The 18,399-nt window shown below is 38.1% G+C and overlaps 1 protein-coding gene across 1 annotated transcript; it reads left to right on the top strand.

Moving 5' to 3' along the window:
• Window positions 1-4,054: 4,054 nt before the first annotated feature.
• On the top strand, window positions 4,055-18,335 carry nsfl1c (NSFL1 (p97) cofactor (p47)). Its single transcript, XM_081386027.1, has 10 exons — window positions 4,055-4,155; window positions 12,673-12,790; window positions 13,311-13,408; window positions 13,527-13,601; window positions 14,769-14,934; window positions 15,065-15,160; window positions 15,244-15,353; window positions 15,573-15,710; window positions 17,147-17,314; window positions 17,394-18,335. Exons 2-10 carry the CDS (start codon window positions 12,689-12,691, stop codon window positions 17,554-17,556), a joined length of 1,116 nt encoding a protein of 371 aa, XP_081242153.1. The 5' UTR covers window positions 4,055-4,155; window positions 12,673-12,688; the 3' UTR covers window positions 17,557-18,335.
• The last annotated feature ends 64 nt before the right edge of the window (window positions 18,336-18,399 follow it).

The following is an 18,399-nucleotide window of genomic DNA, read 5'->3' as shown; positions in this document are numbered from 1 at the left end:
TGTGCACACTTTAAAATCTCACCAGAAGAAGTAGGTCATCAGGGTACTTTTTGCCTACTCTGGACTGCACTGTACTATGTGTACTGTGAATTCAGACATATTTCTTTTGTCACATTTCTGTTTTTCACATATAGTAGGGAAGTATGCGATTTCGGATGCAGCCTTTGACTCAGTTGACAGTTAAAGACGTCCATCTAGCGCATGTCTATATAGAAAAACAATTAAAAGGTAGGGCATAGAGACACAATAAAGCATTCTGTGTGAGCGATTTACACAGTTCAAACCATCTACTAAAAACATCTGTCATGACTAAATTCAACTTTTTTCGCTGGTAAAAAAATTATACAAATGGATGCTAAGAAATATTATGGCTGGTATAGTCTCTCAATTCATTGTCGTGGCAAAACAAATATACATTTTGTGTATGTTGGAAAGTTTTTTGAAGTTGTAAAACATCCTTATAGGGACCATTCACACAGACTGCATGGTCTTTAGATGTGTTTTTTCACTGTTGAGCTCCGTGTTTTTTTAACTCTTTGTTATGCGCAAAACGAAGCAAGGATGAGCGCAACAACATTAGTCTAAATCATGTTTACATATAAAAACAATGGAAAAGTAGCACCGAAGAATATAAAAACGCATTCTTTGTGAACAGTCCCTTATTCTTAACTTCCCAGTTTAAGAACAGTGATTATTTATGTTTAAAGCAACCTGGTAGGCTAATTCCAATAGCGGTCTAAAAGTTGCACATAAGATTTACACATCACAGTAACCCCTTGAACTCATATTAGAGGATTTTGTAAATCCTTAAGTATTTTTCATCCACACTTTTGTAGCACTGTGTTTCTGAGCCTCCTCCACCCCTGACTGTGCTGATCTGTGTCTCAGTGCACCAACAGGAGGTTCCCCAGGGCTCTGTAGCAGGGGGTCGTATTAGGTCTCGTTCAGGTAGAATAAGAGGCTTTGAACTACAGGACAGGCAAAGCTAGTCTAATCTCCCCCAAATGCTCTCTATAAGATCTATCCAGCTCAGTCATATGTGTAATATAAATACATTTGTGAAGAGAATATAATGAATCAGTCATGTCCAGAACTTTTGTTGATAAATGCTGTAGTATTAGATGCTCAGTTTCACAACCTAGTGAGATCAGTGAAAAAAATAAATTCACGGTAGCGGATGAGGCAAGGGCAAGATAAATATTGAAAAATATAGATATGAATAGTTCAGGTTAATACTTTTTTTTTTACCAATTTTTATCCAATATGTAGCCTATGTGTCCTATCTTTAGATGTATTAGAGTATTGCACTAGCTTAGCAACATGCTAATAGCAAACTCAATTCTGAGTCAAATCTCTTTCTACTAGGAGTAGCTAGTATTTTGTGGTGTGCGGAGTTGCTGCTTGTTGTTTAGTGTTCAAAATCAATCCGCTAGGAAGTTTGGATGATACCTTAGAAGGCACTGTCTAAATTCTCTCTTGAAAAAATCAGATACTCTGCCAAACTGGATTCATTCAAAAAGCATTTCCTGTTTAATTTCCAATCACTGGTCTGCCAGAATAACTTTACCCTGGTTTTTTACCTTAGTTTGCTCACTTGCTTCCCTTAAGGAGTGAGTGCGTGTGCTAAGTCTGAGTGTTAGGTTTCAAACCTATTTTCGTGTTCAGTAATGTACTTCATATTTTCTGCTTGCACAAGCTCACTTCGTAGTTTTAAATCTTGCCGATGGAGTAGTGCATTTTTCATGAGACCTGCATGTGAATGACTCCAAACAGAGAGATGGAAGAATTATCATGGGAACTGCAGTGAGGTCAAAACCTTTAAAACAGTATATTTGTGCTAGACTTTTCAGAGCTTAGCCCAATTCTGTACTGATGGCTTTTACATATCAAACAGACACACTCACACACATGTAGAAAGTATGTCAAGACACAAATAGACAATTTCCAATTTGCTAAAAGGCAAACACTCATCATGCTATGAACATACAGTGCATCCTTAGGCTATATGACTAATGATTATTCCTCCACGGCTGTCATGGCTCTAAATTGAAATTATGCTAAAGTAGAAAATGATATGCAATTCAGTTTAAACCGAAACAGAATATCTTGCAGACTGCATTGTAAGGGCAGCCTACCTGCAGTTCCCAAGACAAATGAAAACTGTAAGAGCACGAAATCTTTCTGTGTGCACACATTGTTCTCAGCCTCAACCACAGCTTTCCTCCGTCTGTAAGATCCCATGCATACTCAAACGACCCAGTTTGGAGACATTGCCTTTGAGACATTACTGTTTCTTTTTGAAGGCAGCTTGAGCTGCACAGCATGACATCGCCATTAGAGAGAGCGTAGGATAGGAATAAAAAGAAAAGAAAATGTTTAGCGAACCAGTGCATAATAATAATAATAAGAGTGAAATAAACAAGTGAAATAATTTTTTTTTAAATATTAGCGTGTTTTACTGTCATGACAACAACTATTTGATGTTAGGACTCTAGCAAAAAGATGTAGGTTAAATAAGGTTTAGTAAATGCCAGACTACAGGGTTGCAATTGAACAAATGGTGATATTTCTCAAATGTGCCAGAGTATGAATCTCTCTGCATGAATCACTGCCTACCAACTTGAAAGTCATTTGTATTTTTGATGTCTGAAAATCTTCACCCACACCCCAGGCTCAGGAGTGTGTGTGTGTGTGTGAGAGAGAGAGAGAGATAGATTTACATTACTGAGATCTAAAAAGTAGAAAGACAGAAGCGAGAGAAGCAGGATTGGAAAGTTGCGGCGGTAGGCGCATCATAGCTCTTAACGCACATTAGTGGAAGGCGAAAGTGGGCTAGATTTTGCATTTTTAATTAGAGAAGGGATTTACTATCTGTAAGAATCCTCTGCTGAGTGAATTGAGAGGGAACTGAAAGGACCACAGAATGAAGAGATTTTGATGATGCTGTTGTTTTTGTGTCCTCAATACTGTGTTTTTTCTTCCCTAGCCCCATTTTTTTCTAATATCTAAATTCTTTCAGCTGCTTTGCTACTTTCTCTTGCTGGCATGTCTCACCATCAGTGCATGACTTAATAGGTCTGTGTTTGGCTCTGTCCTCAGGTTCCCACACAGCAGATAAACTAGAAGGACAGACTGCACCACACAACTGTTGATGTCACAGTCCAGAAATCTCATCTGTAGCCAGAACACTGTTAGAACAACAAGAACCATTAAAGGAATATTCCAGGTTCAGTACAGTTTACAATACATTTTAAAATGTAATTTAATCCTGTGATGTCAAAGCTGAATTTTCAGCATCATTACTCTTCAGAAATCCTTAGGTATCCTTGGGCGCTGTGGTAAAGCCCCCGTCCTGACCCCCGTCAGTCCTGCAAGCTTGCTTAACAACATGATCGAGCTCATATTTATGAGGTGAAACTGATTTGTTTGTAATATGCAGGCCTGCTTTTCCCAACGGTCACTTGGACTGTGAATGAGTTTCCCATTACAGCAGCTGTAAAGCAACGGAACAGCTGTATTTAATCTTAAAATGTACACTTCTGTCTTTTTTCCATCTCTGTCTTTTTCTAAGAAATACACAAAGTCTGCATTGTAGCTCTCACATTTCTTCCAGATCCTGTGCACCTGTTGCTCCCTCAATGTTCCCAAGTCATGGTAATAGTGTGAGTGTTGATTACAGCTGTTGAAGTGCAGCTGTGTTCAGTTCTGCAGGCTCTCCTTGTGTCTCAATTGAGTGCTTACATGAAGACATGATCTTTAAACACATACACTCATCAAACGTTCTAAATTGGGTGGATAGCATTTTAAAGTGCCCCTATTATGGATTTTTGAAAATGACTTTTCATGTAGTGTGTAACATAGCTCTAAGTGAATAAAAACAACCTGCAAAGTTTTAAATCTGAAAGTGTACCGTATATAACGTGATTGTCTTTCAAAAGTAAGAGTCAACTCTGAGTCAATGAAATGAATCGTTTTTCAAACGAGTCATAAGCCGTTTCGTTTCGTTGTGAAACATTAGCATATTGCCCGCCCACTTATTGAGCGCACAGACACCAGGGAAAACTTGAACGCCCTCAAAAACACTGTTGTGATTCCTGTGGATACTGGATAACATAATGTCGGACTCGGGAAGATGCTGTGCTCTACAGTGTAAAGGTAAAGCCAAGACTCTGTGTTTAGTTTATGGTTTAGGAAGCCTCAGGACAAGCAGGGCTGAAGTTGTTTTGGAAATGGGTGTTTTTGTTTTCGACATGCTGTACACACAGTAGACTAATCACAACAGACTGAGCTGTCTGGCCAATCAGAGCAGAGTAGCTTGCGGAAAGGAGGGATTTAGAGAGATTGACTCATCTGACGAGTCGTTTGAGAATCATTGAAAATGTTGTGATGTGTAAATGTATATTATGAGAAAATGAAACAGTTTTTTGTCCTTTGATGCATGTAAACCTGTTGTAGGAGACTCCAAAACAACATTAGGAAACTTTAAAATAGCATAATAGGGGCACTTTAATACTCTTATGGTCACTAAGGCTGCATTTATTGGATCAAAAATACAGTAAAAACAGTGAAATATTATTCCAATTCAAAATAACGGTTTCCCATTTTAATCTATTTTGAAATGTAATTTATTCCTGTGATGCAAAGCTGAATTTTCAGCATCATATACTGTCCAGTCGATCCATCCAGTCTTCAGTGTCACATCCTTCAGAAATCGTTCTAATATGCTGATTTGCTGCTCAAGAAACTTTTCTTATTATCAATGTTGAAAACAGTTGCTGCTCAATATTTTTCCTTCTTTCTTTTCTTTTTTGCCTGTTGAGGAAGCATTTTTAGGCATAATAGATGAGATCCCAAGGAACCAGAAAGTAGGCATCTTAATTATGTTGCCTTAAGATATTTTGTTTTAGCCAAATTCTATGGGAGCATCAAATGCATCTCTTGCAGAGAAGACAATCCCAATATGCACTGCAATTAGGCTAGTGAAAAAATACATCCAAGATCGCTTGTGTCTCATTAATGCTTCAATTGACCTAACAACAGAAACACAATTCAGATTAATCCCATCAGTGCTATTAAATACACTCCCCTCCCCCTCACGCACATCATTTAACACACATATGCGCACACACGGGTCACAGAGCAGCCAAATGTTCACTGATATCCTGGGCATTCAGATGTCTATTTAACCAGAAGAGGTCCTCATTGGTTGCCATGGCGACTCCTCTCCTCGCACTATTTTATTGAGCATGAGAGGCCATTGCCTGGGCGTCTGGAGGAGGAATGCTGAGCAGAAGACCCTGATGTTTGGAGTCTTAGTGTCTGAGAGAAAGATCTGATGCCGCTGTGATAGCAGGCCGTAAAGGCCTCTAGACCTGCACACACATTTTGGTATCGGTTTGTTAATGTCTGTCAGTTTGTTTGACTTTCATTGTCTGACCCTAGAGGTTCATTGCACTAATAGTGTCATAAAAACATTCACAGTCTCTGACTAACTGTTGATTGCTTAAATAATTACAGGTTGAACTGTGGAAATGTCACACCTATTCTAACAGGATGCGATGTCTGTTTCCCTTTCACCTTCTGTCAGTGCCAATAGGATAGAAATATCATGGAGGAAATGTCTCAGTTGTTTGTTAAGATTGAATGGAGAGCAATTGGAGGCTTTAAAACGGCAGTAATCTCACATATATCAATGAATCAATAAAAATCAGCAGTTTGTGCATGATCCTAAAACATAAACTTTAAACATTTTCATCAGATACTTCCACAATCAAACAATCTACTATCTAGATTTATTTTATTGCTCTATACTCTGAATTTATGTCAGCTGTTGTCTCATTTATGTATTTTTCTTATTTTCTGAAGAATTTTTAAAGGAAATATTAAGCTTTTAAGAAATTTTAAGATTATTATATGAAATAAAGAGAATCATAATAGATATATAATAGATCTATATTATTTGACAGACAGATAGATAGATAGATAGATAGATAGATAGATAGATAGATAGATAGATAGATAGATAGATAGATAGATAGATAGATAGATAGATAGATAGATAGATAGCGTTGTTTAATTAAAGTGAACACAGCGGTTGGGAAAGGTTGATAGAAGAAAGGGCTCTGGTTAGAGTGCACTAAAAATAGATAGAGTTACTCGCTGGTGTGCTCAACGTAGTAGATTTACTACACTTGCTCTGTCAAGGGGGCGATCAATCTGCCATCTCTGCTTTATAACCTGTGTGCTTTTGAACACTGTGGCCTTTTGTTATAACAGGCTGGGTCACACACCGTGAGTCACCTTCTCATTTTCTGAGAAGATATGATTTCACTCTGGGAGGTTTCTCCAGTTTGATGTTTCTTCCACAGTGAAACAGGACTTCTAGTGGAGGAGGGAAACTGCTTTGGGTCCATCTATGCATTCATACAAGTGGATAGACAGCCGACACAGAGAGAGACAGATGGAGGCAGATTTATGGAACATGGGAGGGACAAGAGTGAAAAAGATGGAAAAAGGGATGGACAGGAGGCAGGAGAGGTGGTCAGGAAGGATGCAGTGTTGTTAAACTCTGATTAAATTGTCAGAGTGAAAAACAACAGGTCATGGGATGTTACCACACACACACACACACACACACACACACACACACACACACACACACACACATGCACGCACACACACAAAGTATGGAAGCTTATTTCCACCAGGAAAATAATAATAATAATAAAATAGTTTATTGCAGCTTTTATCTCACAATTCGGACAATTCTCACAATGTCTTGCAATTTTGAGGAAAGGTCTGAACTGTGAGATATAAACTTGCAATTGCAATAAAACCAAAAGGTTTTGTGAGAAAAAAAGTTGCAATTAATATTTTTATTTTTTTGTCCATGGCAGAAAAAAAAAAAAATTATGAGATGTATCTCAGAATTCAGAGAAAAAAGACGTAAGTTGCAAGATTGCATAAACTAATATAAATATAGACTTGCAACTTGGAGAAAAAAGTCATAATATGAGATAAAAAGTTTGCAATACAAGCCTCCATAAAAAAGAGAAGAGCAAATGAGAAGAAGAGATATTGTTCTCCACTGACGATCACAATGCAAAAACATGGAAAAGTGCCATAAAAGATGCATGTAAAGGGGAAAAAAAGACAAGGAATGGGAGAATAATCCCATGATTCTCCGGTTTACGATCAGGCCTTTTCCTGTTGCTCCAAACTTTATCTCCATATCTAACCCAGTGAAGAGCTAGAGAGCTCCACACAAACAAAGCTAATCCTGGGAGAGGAACAGATAGCACGAGAAAGCGGCCTTGCTAAGTAAACATCAGTTTTCATAGATGTAAACTAAGATTAAACTAATTTGTATAGCTGTGTAACAGTATAATTTGTTATCTTTGTAATTACGAAACCATTTCCCTAGTCTTTGATGTCCAAATATTACTTTATTACGTTGTCAAACTGAGAGTATCCTCCAAGTGTCATGGATCATTCATGGATGGGACAGACCAGATCCATCCGTAGTGCCCATGGGAATCGATTAGTAAAGGTGACCATCGTTAGAGAGGAAGTAAACAGCGAGTTCTGTGTGGAAGTCATAATCTCTGATAGGCTCATGAGTCAAAGGTCAGGTGTTCAGTTTCAGATGAAGGGGTGGTGGCATGAACAGGACGGATGGAAGTGATTTTTAGAAAGTGGAAAATTAGTCTTAATTCACAAGATCAGTTTGCCCATTAAGACACCACCCAGAAGAGAGATGCATCATGGTCTTATCAGCACAGAAATTGATGCACATAGCAGTTGCTCTCACTTTCTTTTAATCCCCCCATCCTGCTTTACATAGCCTACAGTATATATACAGTATAAATGTGTGGGGCAACCACATGCCGTGTTCTTTATACATCTAAAACATATGGAAGCCCATTTCACATAAACATCTGACAAAAACTATGAGATAAAGTCATAATTATGACAGAATTTGGACTATAACTCATACGTATGACAGTATCTCATAATTTTTTATTTTTATTTTTTTTAAAAACATTTAAATGTCATAATTTTGACTTTTTATCAGTGAAGCTGTCTGCAGTTCACAATAAATATATTGTTTACTTCATGTTTACACGTTACTGTTATAATGAGAGTATCATGAAAATGTAGAACGTCACTTGAGTGGTGTGTCAGCAACTTTAATGTAAACACCTCTGATTGGCTGTTGCATTTATGTGCTCAACAGACATGTCCTGTGATTGGTTAAGGCGCAAAGCAGCGAAAAACAAACAAAGAGAAGCACACATTGTAAATATATACTTGTGGCAACTGGAGTAGATGTAAATGAAGTTCTCACAGCATGTGTCGACACTGGATTATTAATATTTCTTTAATAAATATTTGTTTGTCCTCTAAAGTCTGCATCCATGCATCAGACTCTGAGCTTTTGACCCTAAACGTCCTGTTCCACAGTCTTCCTCTCTGATGCTCTTCCTGATCTGTCAGTGAGAAAGACTGTGTTTATCCAAGCACACATATATCATAGAAATACTCATGCTTATCTTTATTGTGCTAGCGGTACATAATATAACATTTCTTGAGTGATATTAACATAAACAGTGTCTGATCAGTCATATTGCTAATAGCTAACTTGCTAATTTACAGTTGTATGTTTTCTCTAGTATCACACCCAGGGAGGAAATTGCTGTTATTTTGATATGTTGGCAGAACGTCCTTCCTCATTCTGGCCATGAGATACTGTCTGACTGCTCTTCCTACTCCAGTCGAGGGTCGCAGGCCTCTGCTCTTTGTATTGTGTGTTGTGAATTACTTCCCTTGCCTTTAACACAACAGTGACTGCAGGCCCACATCCACAGCCAGGCTGACGGTGTGCATTTCCCCATGATAAGGCTGGTTCTTCCTCTATCTCCTCTTTCTCTGTTCGCACACACCCACACTTTATCATTGTCAACAACGGTTATAGAAAGAGCTGATGCTAACCAGATTTGTGTAATGCTGATTTCATCAGTGAACTTTAGAGACATATTTTAGCATACTTTATGCATGGTATCAGTTCAATCTCCTGAGAATGAAAAAACAAAAACAAAAAAAACAGTTTAATCTGATTAACGGACCTTTAAAATCAGATTGTTCTTTGATTCCTCTTTTTTTGAATAACAAGGGACATATTTTAAGTGTATATGTCTGTATAGCAGTGATCTCTGAATGCAAATAGCTGCAGAAAGAGGACACGCTTTTCTAAATCTATAAGAACATGCAGCAATAATGCATATAAAAATAGAAATTTTGTTTTATTCCCCTAAGGGCCGGTAAGATGATTAAAATTTGAGGGCATATTGCTCTCTTGCATGAGCTGCAATGCGTGTGATAGGAAAGGAAAGCTTGGGGGTGAATGATGACAGCAATGCTCTGGTGTTTAGTCATGTACCACAACCTGATTATCTGTGAAGATCAAACGAGCAGTGCACTGGAAAACAAACAACAAAGCATTGCCAAGTTTCTCTCCAGAAACAATATGTGCTAAATTAGATCCTCCCAAACTAATTGAGCACATAGTTTGCTTCGGTTTAAGGACCTTTGAATTAGCAGTTGCTAATGAATGAATATTAGAGGAAGAAAGTCTTGCAAAATCCAGGTCACACAATAAATAAGTCATTGTCTGCTGGTGTGTAAAAGCTCTGTGGTGTGAAATCACATGCATGTGAGAACTGTTTCAACCCAGTTTCTTTGATTTGGAAAAAATGTTGCATACACATTATTTCTAAATTATTGTATGTGGAAAAAGCAACACTGTAAGTTATTTCCTATCATTTGAAACCCTAAGACAACTATTTATTGTGCTATTATTATCATACATATTATTATGCTTTAAAGAAGTAGCCTATTGCATGAAAAATGTGGCACCATGATTAACAAAAACTTACTAATATAATTTCCATCTTTAAAAATTGTAAATATAACATTTTATCTAATATAACAAAAAATACTTGACGTGGGCCTGAAAATCTACTGCGTAGTAGGGATGAGAAATAAGGTGACAACAAATAGAATGGATTGTATTGCCATCTGGTGGTGGATACAAATGTAAGGGAAGGAATTGCGACTTCATCTCTGAATTCTCAATTCTCCACATGTGCTTGTAGTAATAACCAGTGGCGTAGGCAGAAATTGTATTTTGGGCGGGCCAGTGAAAAAGTGAGTGGGCCAATAGTTTTTCCTAGAAAAAAAATTACTTAAATAATAATTAATAAGTAAATAATAATAATATATTAATAAGCATGGTTTGAAATGAATAACAACACACTCCCCAATTTCTGTTAAATCAACCATATACAATGCAGCCTGGTGGAAATTAAGCTTTTGTGCCAAAAAAATTGCAACTAATTTAAACTAAACAATGTACAGTAGGATAGCCTATAAGGCATTCAGCTATACAGTACACAACACACCAGTAACTTAAAGGAGAACTCCGGTCAATTTTAACATTGAGCTCATTTTTTTGTACATTTGGAGTGCTGTCAATACAGAGAACAACGACAAAAATCGGTGTTGCCTACACCGAGTTATTCTATTTTTAAAATTTGCACCCTATTGACTTCAATGGGGCAAGTAGCAAGCCTGCTTTTTAGCCTCTTAACATCCTTTAAGTGTCATTACAAGTGCACAGAAAATGTGAGTGATTCCTTCCGAGTGAACACGGGTGGATCTGACTGCAGTAGATGTTAGAGATATTAATAAAAATGAAGTTAATTCAGCCAGCGCTCATACCTCTGTTTGCATCCTGTTTTCGGTGGAAGGCCATAGTAATCGATTGTCGAGTTCACGCGCATAGGTTTAGTGCCTATGATCACGCGCGTGAACTCGACAATCGATTACTATGGCCTTCCACCGAAAACAGGATGTAAACAGAGGTATGAGCGCTGGCTGAATTAACTTCATTTTTATTAATATTTCTAACATTTAAGTCAATTTTTCACTCGGAAGGAATCACTCACATTTTCTGTGCACTTGTAATGACACTTAAAGGATGTTAAGAGGCTAAAAAGCAGGCTTACTACTTGCCCCATTGAAGTCAATAGGGTGCAAATTTTAAAAATAGAATAACTCGGTGTAGGCAACACCGATTTTTGTCGTTGTTCTCTGTATTGACAGCACTCCAAATGTACAAAAAAATGAGCTCAATGTTAAAATTGACCGGAGTTCTCCTTTAAGGCGAGACAGGTGAATAGGGTAACATTTTAAAATAATAGATATTACCATAAAACTTCCTCAGTTATTCTGGAGAATGACAAACAACTAATTTTGAGAAAACAGCATTTAAAGATTTGTAATGTAAAAAATCATACTTTTTAGCAGAAACAACTATTTACAGACACAATATCTTATCAAATCATCAGCAACAACAATACAAACCACCTAAAACACATCAAAACTTATAACACAGCATTTATGGCCAACAACTGAACAGAACCCCAGTCAAAAACAGTCAAAAACACACATCAAAATGTCAGAGCACGTCACGTGATGCATCTGAACGAATCATATTGTCAGAAATTGATATCAGCCAATGAGATTTCGCTTTTAGAGTTAAATGCCCCATTGTACTTTCACGATTGGTTGCTGATTAAAGGAATTTACCATATTTGGTTCCGACAGCATTGTGTACAGGAGAAAGTAGAGAGCTTTTCAACGGTGTTTGTGTTATGACAGGTGCAGAAAGCGATCGCGGTGCAGCATATTGATTAACAACGCCAACTTTTGTTGAATTTAGGAGAAATATACAGACGCAAATAGACAAAATGTAGTAAAATAAAGACCTAAATGTGTATTTTGGATTTTTTTTTCTCACCACAAGTCTGAAATAATGCATTGAAGAAGACAAATAGCCCAAAATCTTAAAATTGACCAGTGAAAAAAAAACCCGATGTTTTTGCCGTGTCTCGCCTTAAATCACTTCACGGGCAAAAATTAAGGAAATTAGTTAAACAACTGGCCTACCTTTGTTGTTTTCATTCTACAAAACAAGATGCAAGTGCCTGGGTTTAGTATTAAAAACAGAAATGATCTCATCATAGTCCAAAGAGTCACAGAGTTATTTTTCAAAGAACTAAAGGCCGCCAGAGCCCGCCGCCTAGAGAGTCTGCCTGTCGGACTCGGAACCCCTAGCAACCATAGCAACCAATTACGTTCCGGAGGGAGGCTTTCACGCATTTTATTCGGAAACAGAATTAAACACACACACCAGTCAACAATAAATCAGGTTTATATTAATATATTTTCTTAAATACATTTGAATAATAAAAATAAACTAAAAATGTATTTTGATCAAACTTGCCTGGGCGGGCCAGTGAGTTATGTGGGTGGGCCAGTGCCGCCCTGGCCCATTACTGGCTACGCGCCTGGTAATAACTGCGCTATATATTTTTAATATATAAAAAATAATAATTATGCCAACTTATAGACCCTAATAGCCTACATAAAAATGTGCAAATCAATAGATTTTCTTTTTTTGTAGGTGATTATAAAACTTTAAATAAAAAAATAAAAAACTTGCCAACATGAATATCGATGACTGAAAACAGAAAAATCCACTCTAAACTTTTGCTCCCAAACAGCGGAACTAAGCTTTCGTTTCCCCTGTTTCCTGTCGGATCTTTCCAGAGCGTGACACATCAAAATGGCGGAGCGGGAAGAAGCAGTGAGGGGGTTCATCGCTGTTACTGATGTTGATGAAGAGAGGGCCCGTTTCTTCCTCGAGTCAGCCGGCTGGGACCTACAGGTCAGGGTCACACTGATCACTTTTTTTACTGATATATTGTGCTGTGAAGCAAAAGCTCTGCAGCTGAAAATTCAACAGACTTAAACCTCCGCTCACTGGCAGCCAATGAAATCTATAACCGGCTAACGAAATGTGCAAGTCACTCTTCATTAAAATCACCAGGAGTGTCTTACACTGGTTTAAGTCGTTAATCACACATGATTTGATTGACACTTCAGGATTTGGTAGTCAGTATTGCTTTGAAGTGGATAATGCTTTTAAACCGTGCCGGTCTATTTTACATAGAAATCCATCCATAAGCTAGCAGCTTTAGCTTGTTCAGTTGATACTCATGTTTACATTCGTGGTTTATTGTTATTATTCGTCGTGAAATATGTTAAATTGTGTTGTTTTTGAGTCGTTAATATAATGAATCTGGTGTATCTAATTATTGGAAGCAAAAATTGGTGTGTTTTGTTTCTGTAATTGACCAAAATGAAAGTGAAATGAAGTGACAGCTCTCTCTCCTCTGTCCCCTCAGCTTGCTCTAGCTAATTTCTTTGAAGATGGAGGAGATGATGATATTGCCACCCTCCCTCAGCCAGAAACTGGCCCTGTCACTCGATCCACAGGGCCAAGGTAACACAGGTCAACCTACAAACTGTTTGGGCTTCTCTGTTATACAGTATCACCTATATTATGGTTAAAGTCATAATAACAGTTGTGCTGTGTTTAATGTAATCTCATCTGATTTCAGTGAACACAGAGTGACATCCTTTAGAGATCTGATGCATGAGGATGACGATGAGAGTGGTGAAGAAGAAGGCCAGAGGTATCAATATCTTGTACAGTTAATAACAGCTAAAAATTGACATTTCTTACTATTTGGGGTTTATATTGTTATGGAATAATGTCATTATTTGTTTATGGAATATTTTTATTTTTTTAAATCATATGCCCTTGTAATCTTTTAAAAACATTAACTTCCCTTCTCTGATGACATGTGCACAGGAGTGAGGGCTAGACAATAATCCCTTCCTTCCAGCAACCTGTCACACATGATATCCCAGCAATTAGCAAATGACAACGATCCAATCTATTTCCAGTGGACAAAATCAAATTTCACCCCTACATTTTTCGTTCTCATTCGAGAAGCCGTTTCACTCGGATATAAGTCACAATAGGGAAGAAAAGACGACCGCATTTCATGACTTTAACACGAACATGAACTCTTTTGTATTCACAACCATGATAAGTTACTTAAAGGGAAATAATTGCATAAAGGAAACACTGTCTTTTAGGTCTTTCTCCGTTTTTGCTTTTTGCTTTTCATTCCAATGGACCTGTGGTGACACAGTATATGTTAAAAGTGAAAAAATATCAATAAGTGATAAAAAAAAGTGCATGTTTGCTAATTATACCACAATTAGACATTGTTTATAAATTGTCTCCAAAGTCCCCATGAAATCAGTTGAAGTTTTTTGGCTATATGAATATATTAGCCTTACTGTTATCTATAAGCTCCATCTATGTGCTCCAAAACAAAGACAAAATTTGCATTTTGAAGATATAAGCATTGAAAACGTACAGTCTTCCGCCAATTTGGATCAACGATTTTGATGACATGACTGCACTTCAGCTTCTCGTCAGATTTTTTGTCCTCTAGAATCTAAAGCGTCTAGAATCGATGTTCGTCCGTCTTCCTGTTTCAGTGGAAATTATGTTAACACAATGAAAAAACGCTGCGCTTCTCAAGGCACTTCAGTGGGCCCTTAAATAAAATATAGCGTTACCCTCCAAGACACTGCTGTCACTGCTTGACATGTCAACTACGCATATACTCTGTAAGATGATGTTTTCTCAGTCACACTTTTATTCCATCTCTAATAGCCAGATAAATACATAAATACTTTCACTTCTGCCTTTACATGCTTTTAATGTCATGTTTACACATTTAATGCTCCTTTATTTGAGTAACATCAGACTTCTCCTCCTGCAGGTTCTTTGCCGGGGGCTCAGAACGCAGTGGGCAGCAGATTGTTGGCCCTCCCAAAAAGAAGAGCCCAAATGAGGTGGTTGAGGACTTGTTTAAAGGAGCTAAGGAGCATGGGGCGGTTCCTGTTGACAAAGCAGGCAAAGGACTTGGAGAATCCAGCAAGTCCAAGGTAGTTCTTCCACAGAGTAAACTTTACCGTATATTAAAGATATTTTGCTTATTTCATATATATATTTATACTTATATCTCATGTTGATTTTGATGTGCTCATGTTTCCTTTCTGTCTGTTCATTCTACAGCCGTTTATAGGTGGTGGTTATCGATTGGGTGCAGCGCCAGAGGAGGAGTCAACTTATGTTGCAGGAGCTCGGAGACAGCCCGGCAGTTCACAAGATGTGAGTCACCTAGCCTGTGCCTGTTGAAGTCATTCAGGCGTAGAGAGAGAGATCTGCTACAGTGATTTGTGCTGTACCAACAGGTGCATGTGGTGCTGAAGCTCTGGAAGAGTGGCTTTAGTCTTGATGATGGAGAGCTTAGGAACTACAGTGATCCCGGGAACGCTCTCTTCTTGGAGTCTATCCGCAGAGGGTGAGCTCTGAATTCATTAATGGATGTTCCCCCTCAAGTCACTTCCAAAAGCATCCAACATTTTCCATTAAATGTATTTAGTTTCATGTTGGACCCTCTTGACATTAGTATTGAAAATCCTTATTGGTTGAACACTAATTAGATAGTCGTCCTCTAACTGGTTGTCAAATTAGACTAGATAATCCACTAAATCTCTTTGTGACTTGCTGACTCACTCAGGGAGATCCCTCTGGAATTGAGACAGCGTTTCCGAGGCGGTCAGGTAAACCTAGACATGGAGGACCATCGGGATGAAGACTTTTCCAAACCCAAGCTTGCTTTCAAGGCCTTTACTGGAGAAGGACAGAAACTCGGCAGGTTGGAAAACTCTTTCTTCTCTTCTGATTTCCTTTCACTGAGCTGAAGGTGGCTTAATTACTTAATTACACTGTTTCTAATGCTGAAACACATGTATGGCTAGTAGAGCTGCTCGGTTCTGGATAAAAATCTGGATGTGAGATCATGATTCTCCCACAATTCTAAATGGATAACTACACAACATGTAATTTACTAGAGCTTCTGAAGTAAAGGTTAATTAGTCTATTTAAAAAATAAAAAATATTTTAAAAAATAAACGGTTTGAATCAATGTTTCAATGACTCATAAAGACTTCAATTGTTTCATTACTGGATGAATTATAATTTTTGAACGAATCTTCTGAATAAATGAATCAATGTTGCCAGTCACTTTATATTTGAAGTGTTATTATTTTCAAAAGGTGATTTACACTGATTTTGATCATCAGTGTTTATATCCGAACTATAAACTTTTATCCCAGTACTTCTGTGATCATTTGAATGATTGTAAGATAGAAATAATGATACTGTGATGTTGAAAAGACTGTTTGTGAAGCCGTTTCATACCTACACATGATAACTGCTTTCTCTGGGTCAGCGGCAGCACCAATGCAGATTTAAATGTAGGGATGCACATTTTGGCCCCAAAATTTAGCAAATATATCAATATGACTATAGTACTAATATTAATTATTACTAAAATAATGTCTTATTATTTTGATCTTTTTGATTAAAGGAACACTCCACCGTTTTTTGAAATAGGGCTTATTCACCTTCTTTCCTACATTTAGATAGGTGGGCAAATGCATTTTTGTCTCAGTGCATGCATTGTTTTAGTTTGACAGGGTCGGCGCTAGCTTAGCTTAGCATAATGAATGGAATCCTTTGTTGCCAGCTAGCATGTCCTGAGTAAAAGTAATATAAAAAAAAAAACCCACCTAATTATTTCTTGTGGCCTGCGTATTCACAACAGGTACAAATAGCGATGCAGATTAACACTAGGCGATTTCCTAGGCAGATATTGACTTGGGACTATATTAGGGGGAAGCACTGCTACTTAGGCGCAGAGATATCACGCCCAAGTAGCAGTGCTTCGCCTGTGCTTCCCCCTAATATAGTCCTTAATATATAAGTCAATATCTGCCTAGGAAATCATCTAGAAGCTTCTCTTTTGATGACAACAGCCATAATCATTACAAGTTTTGGGAAGATGGATGCATATATTTTGTTTAATCGCAGTCTTTGTGATTTGATAATCACACTAAGCCATATTGCAATTTCGGTTTTGCTTCGATTAATCATGCAGCCCTAGCCAATCATGAATTGTTTAGTTTGATGGGCACTTTGGAGCTCTATCAATTCATTGTACATTGTGGTCTACTTGATAACACTTGATCATTAGATGTTCTATAATTGAATGCGGCTGAACTGTCCTCATTCTACACTATCGTCCCTCAGCGCCACTCCAGAGTTGGTTTCGCTCCAGAGCAACCCGCTGGACCAGTCTAGCAGTGAAGCTGAGGCTAGTGCTTCCATCAGTGTGGACAGCTCTCAACCTGTCACTAGCATCCAGATCAGACTGGCCGATGGAGGCCGGCTGGTGCAGAAATTCAACCACACCCATAGGTAAAAGCGTTATAAAAATGCTTTGAATACAGTGCAAAATGTTCCTCACGACTGACTGTTCCATCTTTCTCCATCTCAGGGTGTCTGATGTGCGTCAGTTTGTGGCGAGCGCTCGTCCAGCTTTAGCCGCCACTGAGTTCGTTCTCATGACGACCTTCCCCAACAAGGAGCTGACGGACGAGAGCCAGACGCTGAAGGAAGCCAACCTGCTGAATGCCGTCATTGTGCAGCGGATAAAGTGACAGCGCCATCCGCTGGCCTGGCTTTATTAAAGCGCTCTTGAGTTGGAGATACCTGGACTGAAAGGACTTCTAATTACTTAATTTTGTTTTCTTTAGTGATATGTTATTCCCCTGTGACGGTTTTGAGGGTGGTGGGTGTTTCTGGTTACGCAAAATGTCGATGAATGGGGAAGCAATCACACTGTGATATAGTTAAAGGAAAGGAGAGAGCAACCGAAGCGAAGATCTAACAAGTTTTATGATTTTAGAATAACTGCTGAACACCTCAGATTGATTAAAAAGAGCTGAAGAGTGAAGAGTTTTGACATTCTTTTACCTCGATGTCTATCTTGCGGCTATATGCTGCTTCTGCTTTACCACCTCCTCAGTTTTATTCCTCGTTCCGTGATTCTTCTCTTAGCATTTCTCAGAACTGTCATTAAAAATAAAGTAGCCTTACAACCCCATTCAGTGACACTGACCTCCAAGATTAACCTCAACTGTCAATGATCAAAATGTTTATTTTTACAAAACAATCTTTCTTTTTTCAGATTTGAGGATTTTTTGTTTATTTAGGTTGTCATGCTATATTATTGTTTTTTTTATTATATTAATTTTGCCTGATAATAAAATAAAATAAAATAAAGAGTTGGTTAAGAGCCAACTTCAGTTTCGGACACTGCTGCTGGTAAACTTATCAGCGGCCTTCTTGTATTCTATGCAGAAACTGACTATAAATCTGGACGTATTGCGTGATTGTGAGCTGTGGTGAACCTGATATTAAACCCCTTTGTCTGGCATTGGAGAGCGCTTTATTTTTGGGGGGGGGGGGGGGGTGTTTTGGCGTATGGGACCACCAGGTGC

The sequence above is a fragment of the Scardinius erythrophthalmus genome (assembly GCF_964197995.2).
Source record: "Scardinius erythrophthalmus genome assembly, chromosome: 15".
In the NCBI taxonomy this organism is placed as follows: Eukaryota; Metazoa; Chordata; class Actinopteri; order Cypriniformes; family Leuciscidae; genus Scardinius; species Scardinius erythrophthalmus.
Note: the sequence above shows the minus strand (reverse complement) of the source record. Positions and strands in the feature narration are given on the sequence as shown.